The sequence below is a fragment of the Lissotriton helveticus genome, chromosome 12 (assembly GCF_964261635.1).
Source record: "Lissotriton helveticus chromosome 12, aLisHel1.1, whole genome shotgun sequence".
NCBI classification, from domain to species: Eukaryota; Metazoa; Chordata; class Amphibia; order Caudata; family Salamandridae; genus Lissotriton; species Lissotriton helveticus.
Genome location: NC_136073.1, coordinates 690,446,362 through 690,463,246, shown reverse-complemented (window position 1 = coordinate 690,463,246; position 16,885 = coordinate 690,446,362). Strand labels below are relative to the sequence as shown.

Here is a 16,885-nt window from a genome sequence, read left to right as displayed (position 1 = left end):
ACTGGATGGGAGCGTTGGACTTGCAGAACGCGTATTTCCACATCCCCGTCCTGCCGGCCCACCGGTGCTACCTGCGGTTCACGGTAGGCTACGAGCACTTTCAGTTTACCGTGCTCCCCTTCGGCCTCACCAGTGCCCCTCGGGTGTGCACGAAAGGGATGGCGGTGGTCGCAGCTCATCTGCGCAGCTCAGGGGTTTCAGTCTTCCCCTATCTCGACGACTGGTTGTTGAAGGCGGACTCGCCCCAGACGTTCATCTCCCACCTCCAGACTATGGCCGACCTCCTGCACTCACTGGGGTTCTCCATCAACGTGCCGAAGTCACACCTGTGCTCCTCTCAGTAGCTCCTTTTCATCGGAGCGGTTCTGGACTTGGTGCAGTTTTGGGTTTATCACCCCGAACAGCGGGTTCGGGATATTCAGGCTCTGATTCCGATCTTTCAGCCTTTATCCAGAGTTTCGGTCTGGCTCCTAGGGCTTATGGCCTCCTGCATCCTTCTGTTGTATCATGCCAGGTGGCGGATGCGGGCTCTGCAGTGGGACTTGAAGTTTCAGTGGGCACAGCATCAGGGCAACCTGTCCGACCACATCCTGATCTCGGAGGGCACTGCGAGTCAGTTGCAGTGGTGGCTCACGAACCGCGATTGGGTCAGCAGCAGATCCCTCTCCCTCCCCCAACCGGAGCACGTAGTAGTGACGGATGCGTCCCTCCTGGGATGGGGGGCCACATTGGAGAGGCGGAGATCAGAGGCCTCTGGTCTCCGGCGGAGTCCCGGCTCCATAACAACCTTCTGGAGCTGCGGGCGATCCAACTTGCACTAAAGGCGTTCCTTCCCTCTGTCCGTGGGAGTGTAGTGCAGGTGTTCACGGACAACACCACCGCCATGTGGTATTGCAACAAACAGGGCGGGGTGGGGTCGTGGACCCTTTGTCAGGAGGCTCTGCGCCTCTGGACATGGCTGGAACGTCAGGGCATCACCCTGGTGGTTCAAAATTTGGCAGGTTCTCTGAACGCCAGGGCGGACGAACTCAGCCGCCGGTGCATAATAGATCACGAATGGCGTCTAAATTTGGACATGGCGCAAGGTCTCTTTCAGCAGTGGGGAGAGCCTTGGTTAGATCTATTCGCCACCAAAGAGAACACGCAATGTCATCAGTTCTACGCGTTGGAATTTCCAAGGCGGCACTCCCTCGGAGACGCTTTTCGTCGCGAGTGGAGTTCGGTCTGTTGTACGCCTTTCCGCCTATACCACTTCTGCCCAAAGTGCTGAAGAAGATCAGGCACGACCTGGCCCAAGTCATCCTTGTGGCTCCGGACTGGGCACGAAGATACTGGTATCCCGAGCTACTCAGCATGTCAGTCGATCCCCCGATTCGTCTGCCTCTTCAGGAGGACCTTCTGTTGCAGCAGCAGGGGACGGTCCTCCACCCGAACCTGTCCAGTCTCCACCTACATGCGTGGAGATTGAGCGGCGACAGTTGAGGCCATTTGACTTACCTCCTGAAGTCTGTGATGTGATTCTGGCAGCCAGGCGTCCCTCCACAAAATCGGTATAGGCCTGCAGGTGGAACAAATTTGTGGCATGGTGCACAGCAAAGGCTGTGGATCCACTTTCTGCCCCTCTTACAGAGGTTCTCCTCTTCCTTCTTTCTCTTGCCCAGCAGGGCTCTGCTCTGGGCACTATCAAAGGCTATCTCTCGGCCATTTCAGCCTTCTTAAGGCTTCCTGATCAACCTTCTCTTTTCAAGTCCCCTGTTATAAATAGATTCTTGTAAGGCATCAAACACATGTTCCCTCCTGTTCCTTTCGTGATGCCTCAGTGGGACTTGAACCTTGTACTGACTTATCTGATGTGCGCTCCCTTCGAGCCACTTCACAACTGTCCTCTATCTTCCAAGCCTCCTTTCCTCTCTGTCCATCCGGACAAGGTATTTCTGAGGAATCGTCCTTCTTTCCTGCCCAAGGTGGTTACAGCCTTTCACATCGGGCAGTCCATCATCTTGCCCACCTTCTTCCGCCTCCGCATCCCTCGAAAGAGGAAGAGAGGCTCCACCGTCTGGACCCAAAACGTGCACTCTCATTCTATCTGGACCGCACGCGCTATTTCCAGGTGGACGACCAGCACTTTGTTGGTTACGTGGGCACTAAGAAGGGACGGGCGGTGCACAAGCGGACCATCTATCAGTGGGCCGTCTTGTGCATCAAGGCTTGCTACTCTTTGGCAAAAAAGGAGCCTCCGGTTGGGCTGCGCGCCCATTCCACTCAGCAGCTACATGGGCCTCGCTGCACACGTTTGCTAGACATTACTGCCTGGACAGCCAAGAGATGGCTTTTTCGGCCGTTCCGTTCTTTAGGACTTTCTGGTGTGATCTTGGTTCGCAGACCCACCACCAGGGTTGGTATTGCTGGGGTATATATTCTAAGGTAAGGAATCTAACACTAACCTGTGTCTTTCAGATGCACAAGTTACTTACCTTCGGTAAATATATATCTGTAAGAAACAGTAGTTAGTGTTAGATTCTTTACCGCCCCACCCATCCTCCCCGTTCTGCGAACCGATGTCTAGGGTTAAGGACATCCCTTTCAGGGCCCTAGTTTCATGGCACCAGTGTCGGTTTCTATCATGGCTCTGCGTTCCTGGTGCAGAAAGCTATGTGCAGAACTGACGTCAGTGCGCGAGGGCGGCGTCTAAGTACGCCGACTACGTCATCCCGGCGATCACGACGACGGACGCGGAGTCGCAGACAACATCTACCGACACGCAGGGGTACTGCTGACGAAAACTTTCCGGTTCCAGTCTGACGCCTGGGGATATTCTAAGGTAAGGAATCTAACACTAACTACTGTTTCTTACAGATATATCGTTACCGAAGGTAAGTAACTTGTGCTTCTGTGTCTGGTAATAGCATGGTCATACATGCACAAACAGAATATATGAATGAAAAACTGACAGTGAACTAAGACTGAACCACAGGCACATATATGTCTTAGATGCGATCCTGCTCCTACTAACGATCAGCTAAGCAAACCGGAAGTCGTTGTCTGTAACACTAATTACCTCTTCATACTATTACATTGGGCTGAATTTCTAACACATTTCGCAGTATAGTACATTGCACTTTGAGTATTGTGGTAATAATAAACAAGTTTTATGGGGCATCTGATCGAATATTGTTTGATGGGGGTGGCAACTTATCCATGAATATTAATGCTGGGTGCATTTGAATGTGAAATAGCAGCTCTCGAGTGATGGATATATTGTGTACATATGCATAGAACTTAAATCAATATCCTAAGCTTGTCAGATGTAGTTCATCAATAGCAATTGATGGGTTATGTGTGGTGACATTTTAACCTGTCTTGATCACTCATAATATGTTACAGCACAGCATATGTTTTTGCGATTTTAATATTTACTGCGCCAGCACTTTATATACACTTTGCCCATCGCTTGCAATTATTAGGATGGTCCACATGTGGGCGAGTTTTGATGATAAACCAATAATGGCTGTGATGCAATCATTGAATGATGGTACTATGGCAAAAACAACATCGGTACAGTATGATGCTACCACCACACATGACACTTTTTTGAAGAGTTGCCAATGAAATGATAGGACAATAGTGAGGGCACGATGTTCAGTTTAACCCTCAAGTTACTCTACCACATATTTATAAAATAATTGCCTTTTATTGCACATTTTTGCACTTGACACTTTATTAATGTAAGGGTTTCCTGGCTTTTAATATAGATAAAAGGGGGGAACTTGTTTAACAGTCCATCTAGGCCGAATAGAGTAATGGGGGAAGTTTAGGAAACATTGAAATAAAAACACCTTAATGAAATGGATACTGAGCAAGAAGCAAATATAGAATCCGTACACTTCCTTCAGTGGTGGACATGCAGCGGTCTAGACATAATAGGGATATTGAAAAAGGACTATTCTAACTGGAAATGTGTGCTTCTATGGTGTTGTTCCAGTGGAAAGCGTTGTGCCAAAATCCGTTGGCCACCTGTGTTGGTGGTGGTTCGTTTTTTGTGGCATGAAATAAATCACATACATTTTAAGAAGTCAGTATCCAAATTCCTATTGCTTTGAAATTACCAAAGTGCCGCTGTTTCTCTGAGAAATGGTGGCAAACGTTTAAGGTTCACGCAGGTTCCAGGAGATACGTATTCACTGGGAAAAAAAGAAAAGATAAAGGGAAATAATGTTTAGTATTGGTTAGAAAACGTCAACGTATGTTTAGAACAATCATGAGAAATTCCCTCAAAGAAATCACAGTTAAAGTGCAGTTATGTTTACAAGTTAAAATCGAAAGATCACAGAAATGTGACCAGTCTGGATTTCACACCAGTCATACCAACCGTAACCTGCACAACGAAATGTGGCCAGTCCTTGTGCCCTAAACTCCGCGGGTAGCCAACCTCCACTTTGCATGGGCTTTGACCATACACTGTAGAAGAAACCTTCTGTGGGTAGCTGTTGCGCGTTAGAAATGCAAAAACTAAACTAAACTAAGATGGGTTGTAGGGTTTGACTGTGGCAAAGTCCTGCTCATAAATCGCCATGTGCGGCTAACCTCTGCAAGCAACCATTGGCCAAGAACAGCATTAGTGCTCTAAATATATTGTTTATCCTGGCCATTGACTCACTAGTCCGGCAGCTTCAAGAACGACATCTCCACAGGGGGCTCTCCTTTCGAACGTAATGCAAACAGGCAGGCAACACCCCTTTTGGCATCCATACTCCTCCTGGAGTTGCTGAGGCTACAGAAGGAGGTGCAGACTGTCACCACCACATGCTGAGCATGGCATACACTGTGCCACAGGGTGGTCAGCTCTTTCCTACACTCACCTGCTATCCCTCTCCTTAGCAATCTCTTGCTCCCCCTCACCCGAGAACAGGCGGTACAGAAGACTCCGTGGGCATGGCCATCTCAGACTTTGGTCATTTGTACATAGACGGACAGTTCCTTTCCCTACAACAATTTCAGGAATGCGGAAATCTTACGTCCTAAGATATTGTCAGATTTGCCAGACTCTGAAGCACTTCTCAAGAAGAAGATCCCGGGATTCCCGGAGGACCCCATTGCCTTTGCACCGCTAACACGGATTGCCACCACCACTTCCGATACCACACGGTGTGTGTACCGGCTCTATGCCAATGTATCCCATCACCAAGTGAACTTGGGGATGTCCGAGTCGGACATGCAGTGGGGTTACTGCTGCTTGCTGACTGGACAAATCTCCCTGAACTACCAACACAAACTCTTACATTTTAAGTATTTACACCGAACATACAGTACACCAGCCTTCCAACACCATATAGATCCATTATACCCTCATAATTGTGCCCGGTGCGGCCAGATCTCCCAGATTTCTTATATTGAACATGGGACTGCCACCTGGTCTGAGTCTATTGGGCGGCGGTGCTGACCCATTTGGCTCAAACTCTTCAGCCTACTCTCTCGTGACATTGCTGGGTCAAGTTAAGTGCATCCCCAAAGGGTAAGATGCTTCACACCAATGGCATTGCTGATGGCAAAATGTAAGGTGGCGATGCACTGGGGGAGCCATAATGCTCCTCAAGATATGGATTGGCTTCCAGATTTGGCCTTCTGTAATATTTAAACTGACACTTAGACATTGATGATCCTGATCACCTCACGATCCAGGGATATTTAGAGCCACCTGAGGGCATACCTAGCGGAACAGGATACCGGCATCCAGGGAGATGGGCGTGGAGACAGTGATACCCCTGAGCCCGATGCCGCCGAGGATGCCCCACCCAAGTTGATGGGCTGGACAAATTATTGCTTTAATCAGGGCCTGAGGGTAAGTCCTGGGGTAATGTAGAGTCAAAGGCGTGGTTTGACTTATGGTTAGGTGGTGGTGTTCTACTGTTGGAGGAATTGATTTTATGGACCATATATGCATACCTAGCGTCACCTCTAAATATGTCACACTGCAGCAGTGACCTATGATACCTATAAACTCTTGGATCACATGCACAGATGATACGTTGTACCCTTTGTACTTAATTTGCTTGTCTTTACAAAGATAAAAAACATATAAGCACTGAGGGCTAGATGTATGATTGTTTTGCTTTAACCTTGCATCACCATTGTCTTGCATGGGCAACGCAATATTTAAGTCACATTTATAAAGCAACACAAGGCCACCATGCTTGGTCCTGCATTTCTTGGTAAATCTGGAGAAAAATAAGGCAGCACAAATTGCTGTCTTGTGTTAATCTGCACACTATATTGTACAATCCTGAAAAATGTAATCTGCATCCGTTCACTACTCCACTCCACCCCACTGTATACCACTCTACTGTATGCCACCCTACTGTAAGATATTATACTACATATCACTCCACTCTATGGCCCTCTACTATGCTGTTCCATTGTGTGCCACTCCAGTGTACACCACTCCACTCTACACTATTCGACTGTATGCAACTACACCCATGCCAGTCCACTGTATGCTATTCCACTCTACCCCACTCCACTGCTCTCTCATACACTGTACACTAACCAACTCTACGCGATAACACTGTATGCAGCTCCACTCTATGACACTCCACTCTATGCTGTACCACTCTACCCCACTACACTGTGTACCACTTCACTGTATGCCACTATACTCTACGCCACTCCACTCTACGTTATTTCACTGTATGACAGTCCACTCTGCGCCACTCCACTCTACGGTATTCCAATGTATGCCACTCCACTGTTCACTACTACACTCTTAACAATCCACTGTATACTATACCACGTTAGACCACTCCAGTGCACGCTGATCCAGTCTAGACCACTTTAGCATATGCCAATGCACTGCACACTACTCCACTATAAGCTAGTCTACATTCTTAAATATAACTCGCCCCTTCATATACCCTTGTATATTGCATGACTTAATAAATGTGAAATTATAGCATTCAACACAAACAATACTTATGGCATCTGAAATGACATCATTTCAGAGAACACACTGAATGGTAAAATGGCGAGTTATAGGTAATGTAGTGTGACGAGTGAGGTGATAAGACTGTGTACGGAGGTGCGAGACTTGTAGGAGAATAAAGTGCTGCATAAATTAGAAATGTAAGTTAGAACTCTAACTTTAGGATTTCCTAAAGTTTCAGTAGAAAGAATAACGTTCTAACTATAACTTATCTTTATCCTTTGTTTTTTTCATTGTATAGGTTTTTATATATATATATATCACGTCAACTTGCTTATATTTGTTTGGAGTGTCTTGCGATCTGTATACTTATGTCCACCTATGGACACCGTATTTATTGCGTTCCCTGTCACCAGCTGTCAGTTCTAGAATGTGGACAGTTGACACTGGTGACTGAAGGAGCAGCTGTATCTCGTTAGCTCCGCGCTTCAGCTGAGTTTGTGTAGGTGTTTCTGAATAAAGAAAATAAAGAAGTTAATCATCCAACTTTATACGAGCATTAATTCCGTACAGAGTTAAGCATAGAAGGTCTATACTCACCTATATAAACAAATCTTGCTGATAATTTGTTCGTCTGTATTTTGGGTAATGTATAGTATGCTATTTGAACCTCAATATTCCCGTCCTATGGATTGTCACAAAAGAGTCTTAAATATTGGAAAAATCAAGAATCTAAAGAGCAATAATTACAGCAGGAGTCAGTGGGTTCCGGAGTTATGCTCTTGGTGACATGGGGCTGTGTGACTTGTAGCTGGATCCCTGTGAGCGTTGTCAGTACAGCGGAGGATGTTGATTTATTTGTAAAGGCAAGTGATGGAGATATCATTCTAGGACTCAGGAATTCGTTCCTTGGGCCTCTTTTTCTCTCCTAGTAGAAATTGCTTGGAGCAGAAGAACATCACTCAAATCCCTCTTTGTTCCATTGGTCGTGCTGCTAAGACATGCTAGACATAGCTCAGTGTTTTAACTGTCTCCATTGCCTTTGTGGCCTTTAACACCTTCATCTTGTCCTTCAGGTGCCAAAGGCTTGGAGTGCTCGCCATCCACCCCAACGATGAATTCCTACTTCTACAAATTCATGATTAACCTCCTTAAGCGGTTCAGCAGCGAGCGCAAGCTTTTGGAAACTAGAGGAGCCTTCGTGATCAGGTAAGGCTCTCATTTTCCTTGCATCGTGGTTGACTTTTTATGTGCCAACCTGTCTCTCATCTGCTGCATTCCGAGCCGCCACTGCATGCTGGTAAAGACCTGGGTCACCTCTTGGCCTGGGAGTCTGTATCTGCAATGGGAAGCTAATACTGCATATTCACAAGCAGTTGATTGGCTTGCAGTCCTTTCTTTTTTGCCACTCTACAGTCGGATTGTGTAGAATGTGTTGCAACAGTCACACATGACAGAGGAACACTTCGAACTATCAGATCAGCACAGTTGGACAGTAACCACACCTAGAGAAAGATTGAGTGCCCTATGGCTGAATTCTGTAACCCAAAGGTAACAAAGTATTGAGGACACTACCCCTACAGCTAAACTCAACAGCCCAAAGCTATAGGATCGTACCCCTTTGATTGAGCTCACAACGCAAAGGTTTAGGCATATTGAGGGTCCTAACCGTACAGCTGAGTTCACTACACACAGATATAGAAGTATGGAGTGCAAGCCAGGGCTTGAGTTGGGGTACCGCGTGTGTGGACGCCTTCCCCCCACTTATTTTACCGGGTGGACGCTGTCCCCCCTGCCCAAAAGCTGGACTTTCAATTATGCCGTTACTTGCCCGCATGAACGTCCCGTCGATCCCCCAAGTACAGGGCTGGCTGTATTCAACCAGCAGCGCTGCTCGGCCGGTCCCCGCCTCTGGACAGGAAGGATTTCTCACATCAGACGGTGGAATGAGGCTCAGGGTGAATGAGTCACCGAGCTGGGATAGGGTCAGTCATTTCACGGCTCTGCAGACAATAGGGCTGGCCAGCCTGACCGATAACGCATTTAACACGCCACTGTGTCCGTATCATCACAATCGGATTAATGTATGAGCAACACTGCCTGCCCTCAGGCCAGTGACGACCAACGCTTCATAATACCGAGGCAGGTGAGGCTCAGAAAGGGAACAGTATATTTAGGACAGCAGCTGTCCAGAGGTAGAGGGAGAAACATACTGACACCGGAAATCAGGCTATTGCTTGTCACAACTTCCTGTAATAAGAGGAGACTACCTTTCGTGACGTCACTTCCTTTCATGACATCACTTCCTGTGGCACCACCTAACTTGGAGCGTCTCTCCACCTCTTTTTTTAGGACTTGTGCCCTGGTGCCCGCCCCTATAGCAGATCACACAATCCAAAGGAATAGAAGTATTAAGGGTCCAACCGGTTCATCTGACCACACGACACAAAGGTATAGAAGTATTGGGAGTCCTAACCCTACAGCGAGCTCACAACACAAATTCATACAAGTTTAGAGGGTCTGAACCGTACAGCTGAGCGCACAACACAAATGCATAGAAGTACGGCGTGTACTACCCTTACAACAGAGCATACAATACAAAGGTATAGAAATATAGAGGCGCCAACCTGTAATGCTGAGCTCGCGACACAAAAGAATGGAAGTATTAAGAGTACCACCCCTAGTGCGAAGCACACAGCACAAGGGTATAGAGGGTCCGATCTGTACAGCTGAGCTCAATAACGCAAAAGCATCAAAGTGCTTTGTTGGACCTAGCTCTGAAGGACAGGACACCAGCACACAGGCACAGAAGACAGAGATTAACAACACCCAGGAACACAAGGATAGAAATGACGTCCCTTTGTCCTGAGGTTAGCAGCACACAGGGCTGGTTCTAACATGAGACAGTGCTAGGCCGTTGTCCTTGGCATATCTAGAGGAAGCTGCTAGACATCTCATACTAGAAGCAATGGTGCCTAGCTGGGGGATACCTTTTGTGTAGAGAATTATGGATGATTCCACCAGCGCTGCACTCGGGGATATGGAACCTGAAGATCCCTGACCAGCTCAGATGTACTCCCCAAGGTGCATAACCACTTCTGTCAGCAGGTTTCTATGGAAAACCTATCTGTGTTGTATGTTCAGTGTGATTACTGGTGCTGAGAAGCCATCTTACTATAGACTCCATGTTCCATCAGTGACATTGTCAGCTGTTATTTCTCTCCTAGAAGCTGGAATACTGAACGGACTGCGCCCAGGCTATTCAATAGCAAAGGGGGTTTGTAGGACTAGGCTCGAGGGAGCCACCAGATGCATTCCATCCAGGAACACTATTGGCTCTTACAACCAGCCTTGCAGAAGAGACAGTGCGTAGTCCTTTCAGTAACATCACTGGCTGCCCTCAACAGCCTCAAGAATAGATCTCGTAAGCTGAATTTTGTAACCTTGTTAGCACCTACGCTTTACCCCACATAGCGGACCCTGCGTGTGTATTTATGTAGTTTCTAGTCACAAGACATCCTACTGTACAGCATATTCCGAGCACGTGACTACAGATGCTTCACACAACAGTTGTTAGAAATTGGGACTATAAGGGTGTTCATTGTAGGCAGAGGAGGGCTCCTTGCTTATGTTCAGGATAACTGCATGCATTAAATTACCATTCAGTGAATCCAAACAGAAATCCTTTCCATAGTCATTGTTCATCTTGAAAATCTGCTGTAGATCTGCTTGGCCTGGATTTACGCTGTACTGCATCATAGGATTATATAGCGCTTTATACCACTATCTGGTGTGCCGATGCACATTTTCGGTCAGGTTTTGTTTTTTTTGTTTTGCAGAGTTTTATATACCGCGAACTAGACCTGAACCGAATCAGGTATCAGAGCGCTTTACATAGCACCAGTTACGTTACATGAGGACACACTTTAATTTTTGTAGGCACGGTGAGATTAAGTGATTTGCCCAGAATCACAGGAGTTTTTTTTTTTGGGGCGTCGTTACCGAGACTCTAACCCAGATCCCCAGGTCCGAGGTCAAGCGCCTTAGCCGTTAGGCCAACCCCTCTCAGGTAGTTGGCTACGCCATGGGGAGGTTGGAGGTGGGGTGTAGTTGGCAGAGTTTGTTGTGATCCTATGTGGGAACGATTTTGGTGTTGTGTGTGAGTAATCAGCAAGGTTCCCTTGTCTGGGGTACAGCGTCTACCACTGTGATGGAGGTAAAGGTGTGAGAGATAGGAGTGCAAATTATAATTCAAGTTAGGACAGCTTCACAGCATCACTGACCCCGAGAAGCAGTGGTGTGGTCTGTGCGTGCACACCAAAAAGAGTGTTATCGGAGATGGTCCAGTAATCCATATAGCAACATGCTCTGGGCAAAGATTTTGTCAAATGAGTAAAGTCATAGCTAATGGGCAAGGATGGAAGTGGTGCCATGAGCAGTAACCATACACCTTTATTCATGTTTAAATAGTTTGTATTGACTTTTGTATACATCACACAACAGGTGGATGGAGTCTTGAAGCATGAACATCCCCCAACCCCCGGTCATTCTCTTCTACACCCTTCTACCCTCATCAGTGAGGATATCAGATCTATGGCCATTTTGTGTCATTACAAGGCACATAACTTATATTATCAGTACAAACTATGGGGAATATAACATTTCCCCAGTTCATTCTCAGTTATCTCTCTAATGCTCTTTATGTTCATCTAGTATTTCTCTAACTGACCTTTCTAAAGGATATGTAGGAACTTTTCAGGGTTCCCTCCCTCTCCTCAGCATTCCCCTGATATCCCAGTGTCTATTACGTTAATTTGTTTTCGTGTGTAGCACCAACTGTATTTTGCTGTTGGACTCTTTGCCTTGTTCGGGTTTGGCAAATTCATTTTTTTCCTATTGCTTTTTAGGTCGAGCCTAGAGCAGCACATGCGCTGCTTGCTCGACTTTTAGTAAGGGCGTTTTGATAGTGCTACCAGAGGCTCCTTTTGCTGGACTCGAGCTTGCGTGCATGTGCGCATGAACGCGCGCAGCCGCCATCTGTTTTTTCGCCGTCACAGGTAATTAAGTGCATCGCGATCACTTTAACTGTCGGCGCCAGCACGGCCAATGCTTTTCGCGCGCACTTGTTTCTCATCTTTTCCTGCCAAGTCTCTCCTAATCAAAGAACTTTCAGGCGTCTCCATAAAAAGCCCTATTCAAACACCCTTTTCATCTGGTGCACAGAGCACTTACTGCAAATAATTATAACATTTCTGCATTTCTTTTTAATTGAATGCACGAACCAGCTTTAAGGCAGCATGTTTCCCATTATATTGAAACAACTATTACAGTCTGAGAGAACTGTAATCTTCTGTTTCATTCAAAGATGAACAATTAAGAAAGGGAAATAAGAGAAAAAGAGGCGTGTGCGTTTTAGCACTTCCGTATTTTCCTCGAACATCCTTTACCACTTTGAGTGGCCGCTAATTTACATGTGCAGTCCTACACAGCAGAGGCATGGCAGTACGCTTTGCATCTGGCACCAGGCATCCATTGCAGTCTCTGCCAACCAACATTAAAGGCTCCATTTTTGGCAAAGAAGTTTCCACTACCCCCATCCCTCTAATAATAAATTATCCCCCCACGCAATCAAAGCCCCTTGAAAACTGCTCCCCAGGCTTCCCACTTTGTCTCCAAGATACCCGATAGCAGATGCAAGGAAAAACGAACAAGCATTGCCATAGCCAATAGGTCTCGCCTTTCGGACCTTATAATCAAAGAACTTTCAGGCGTCTCTATTCAAACACCCTTTCCATCTGGTGCACAGAGCACTTACTACAAATAATTATACAATTTTTGCATTTCTTCTTAATTGAACCCATGAACCAGCTTTAAGGCAGCATGTTGAACCAGCTCTAAGGCAGCATGTTTCCCATTATATTGAAACAACTACTACAGTCTGAGAGAACTGTAATGTTCTGTTTGATTCAAAGATGAACAATTAAGAAAGGCAAATAAGAGAAAAAGAGGCGTGGGTGTTTTAGCACTTCCGTATTTTCCTCGAACATCCATTACCACTTTAAGAGTGGCCGCTAATTTACATGCGCAGTCCCACACAGCAGAGGCAGGGCAGTGCGCTCTGCATCTGGCACCAGGCATCCAATTCAGTCTCTGCCAACCAACTTTAAAGGCTGCATTTTTGGCAAAGAAGTTTCCATTTCCCCCATCCCTCCGATAATAAATTATCCCCCCACGCAATCACAGCGCCTTGAAAACTGCTCCCCAGGCTTCCCGCTTTGTCTCAAAGATACCCGATAGCAGATGCAGGGAAAAACGATCAAGCATTGCCAAAGCCAATAGGTCTCGCCTTCGGGACCTTATAAGTGTTTACCCATACAACAGTTGATGTTGTTGCACCAAGGATATTGTGCTGCATAACTAAATACTTTTTTTTTTTGTAAAAACAATGTTTATTGGCATTCCAAGTCAAAATAGCACATGGCAAAGGATAACATTATGCAGTAATAACCGACATTTCAGGATAACATTACATTTCTGACCAGATGTCTTTTATAATAATCCCCCAAACCGTTCCCTCCCTGGGTCCCACCCCCCTGGTCAGTGCGCCATTGTCCTCTCTCTCAAGCAGCTGAGAACCAACAGTGAGTTACCTCCTTGTGAAGATCAATTATAAAAGGTAAGTAGTGCATATCAATGGGAGATCCGAGCTCTCAGATCCTCTATCGTTACTCGTTGCGGTTGTGCGCTTCACTGGAAGTGGGGTACCCCTCAAAATAACAAGCCTATGGTGTCGCTACCCCGTCATCCTCACTTTGGTCACTCTCAGGCAACTGGAGCGCAGTCACTAAGGCCTCCCACGCCCTAGCCACCTCCAAAGCCTTGTCATTATCTAGGCGCCTGGCCTGTCGCAGCCGCAGCGCGCTCTCTGCTTTCGCCCACCGCTCCAAAGTGGTCCTCCAACGCAAGTAGCTGGGACCCTGGCTAGATTTCCAATGCATGGTGATCTCTCGTTTAGCCAGTATCAGGCCCAAGTCATAAAACTTACTGGTAATGCGATTACGGGGGGTGTGAGGGAACCACAACAGTAAGCAAGCGCCCATATCTGCATCAATCTGCCGATCCGTGACAGCATTCAGGCAGGCCATCACCGCTTCCCAGTAACCAGTTAGCCGCCCACAGGACCAAAACATGTGCGCAAAGTCCGCTTCCTCTGTCCCACATCTAGGGCAGAGTGAGGATGCACCTTCAAAATATTGCGAGATCTTAACCGGCGTTAGCTAAGCTCGGTGTAGGGTGAAAAACTGGACCAGCTGGAACCTGGCATTCCTAGTGCCTTTCCATACCCGTCGCAATAGCTGCGGCCACGTCGACTCAGGGATCGGTCGCCCGATATCACCTTCCCACTTGGCTCTCAACCCATCTAGAGTTTGCAGAGCTTCAGTCGACAGCCTCCGGTAAAGGCAGGTGACGGCCTTGTAAGTGCCAGCAGCCACGACCACATATTGGCAGCACTCAGAGATCGGTGGCTCTGCGAGCCCCCTCTTCCAGTGTCTCCGAATACCGTCCACCAGCGAGGCGTGCAACAGATAGTCACCCCTTGGGAGGTCGTAAGCGTCTCGCAACTCTTGAAACGTGGGCAGCGATCCCTCTTTGTAGAGATCACCGAGCATTTGCAGGCCAAGCTCCTCCCAGGTCGCCAGCGCAGACCAATCTCCTCCGTGCGGAAAGGCAGTGCACATCCCTAGCGGGATCTCAGGGGCATATGGGCGAGTGATGCCGGCTCGCCTATGGCAACGAAGGCAACAGCTACGAATCGTACGTTCCTCCCCTGTGAGCTGGGTAAGGTTCAATTTCTGGCCTAGAATTATGAAAGAGATGACGTGTCTCGGAAATAGCCTGCCCACTACCCCCTCTGGACCCCAGAATTCTAAAGCCACTGCCTGGGTAAGCCACTGCAGCTGCGCCGCCAAATAGTACCACTCGAAATCCGGGGCCGCAAGTCCCCCATCCAATCTGGGGCGCATCAACGTGGTCAGCGCCACGCGCCGCCTACCCGATCCCCAAATGAACCCGGACATTAGGGAGCGGAGTCTGGTAAAAACCAACGCCAGGATCCAGACCGGCAGTTTGCGAAACAGATATAATAAACGAGGAAGTGCCACCATTTTCAGTAACACCACTCGTCCCGCGACCGACAACGGCAGCGTCCGCCAGAATCCCATGCAGCCTCGTAGACTCCGGATTGCTCTTTCAATGTTACCCTCCAGGAGGTCCAACGACGACCGATATATGTGCGTACCTAGATAAGGGAGGCAATGGTATTCCCATCGCAGCTCACCCTCCGGTTGGGAGTCATCCGTCCCTGGTGCCAACGGGAAGAGGCAAGACTTCCCCCAGTTGACTCTCAGTCCCGAGAGGTGGCCAAAACCCGAGAGCAAGCGCCCGGCTCCACGCAGGGAATCGTCCGTGTCGGCTAAAAACAGTAGACAATCGTCCGCATAGAGAGAGATGTAGTGAGTGTCGCCTCTCAGCAGTAGGCCGTTGTACGCTCGGCCCATACGGGCATGAGCGGCTAGGGGCTCCATGGCGAGCGCAAATAGTAGGGGGGACAAGGAACATCCCTGTCGAGTCCCCCGCCCTACTCTGTACGGGGCAGAGATGGTGGCCCCCGTTTTGACTCGGGCTGTGGCCGCCGCATAAAGCAAGGCAGTCCACTTCACAAATCGTTCGCCCACTCCGAAGGCCTTCAGTACTCGGAGCAGGTATGGCCACTCCACGCTGTCAAATGCTTTCTCAATGTCAGTCGAAAGGACAGCGGCACCCGGTGGGCCAGCAGCATTGCCCCCCATGACCCGAAGTAGCCGACGCACACAGGTGGCGGTGGTGCGCTGGTGGATAAAGCCCGCTTGGTTTGAGTGCACCAAAGCGCGCATGTGGGCCAGAAGCCGCGTCGCAAGAACCCTGCTCAGAATCTTGTAGTCCGTCGTGAGCATGGACAATGGGCGGTAGGCCGAACGAGAGCTAGCCTCGCCGCCCCGCTTCAGTAAGGGTATCACCAAGGCCTCACGAGTAGTCGCAGGTAGGACCCCGGTGTCCCAGGCCTCCCGGTAAACCGTCTGCAAATGCGGTATCAATACATCCGCGTAGGCTGCATAAAATTCAATTGGTAGCCCATCTGTTCCAGGGGTCTTGCGGCGAGCCATGTGTTTAATGGCCACTCTAATCTCTCCGTCAGAGATGTCCCCGCCCAAACGGTCCACGTGTTCTGGGTCGAGCTGGGGAAGCCGCGCCGCCAGGAGAAACTCATCTAGCTCCACAGGCACACATGGCATCTCGCTCCTATAAAGGCTCGCGTAGTATGTCAAAAATTGGTCGTTGATCGCCGATTGAGTATAAACCTTGTGGCCCTCTGGAGTGGTCAGAGCCACAATCGGGGTGCCGCGGGTCCCTGGGGTGGCCAACCAGGCCAGTAGCTAGCCCACCTTGTCTCGTTCAGCATGAGCTCGAACCAGAAACTCCTTGTAATCGAAGCAGCGCAGCTTCTCCATCGCTGCCGCCACCTCCTCCCGCGCAGCCGAAACCGCTCTGTGAGCCTCAGGAGTCACGTGATGACGCCGTTCCTCCTCGCGTAAGCGATCCTCGCTTGGCGTTACATCCTGCAGGTGGGTCTTGCGGACTCCCGCGATAGCTGAAATACAGACGCCCCGAACCACTGCCTTAAAGGCGTCCCACTCGAGCGCCCTACTGGAAGCTGTGCCTTCATTAGCATCAAAGTAGCCTTCCACCCCAATGCCTACCTCAGCCTTAAATGACGCGTCCTCCAATGCCAACGGATTTAACCGCCACGTCGGAATAGCTTGGCGTTGCCGCGTCCATTGAACCACAATCAAGCAAGGGTTATGGTCGGATATTGTTTTAGCCAGATATTCACTGTGGCGGACCAAGCACTGAGCATCCGGCGAGCAGAGA

General features: G+C 48.5%; 1 protein-coding gene across 1 annotated transcript in view; it reads left to right on the top strand.

Annotated features, from left to right (window-relative positions):
• Positions 1-16,885, top strand: part of VAC14 (VAC14 component of PIKFYVE complex) — a 1,984,055-nt gene that overhangs the window by 1,451,215 nt on the left and 515,955 nt on the right. Inside the window, exon 15 of the mRNA XM_078670682.1 lies at positions 7,993-8,125. Within this exon, the coding sequence (XP_078526808.1) occupies positions 7,993-8,125 (133 nt within the window). The remainder of the gene's footprint in view (positions 1-7,992; positions 8,126-16,885) is intronic.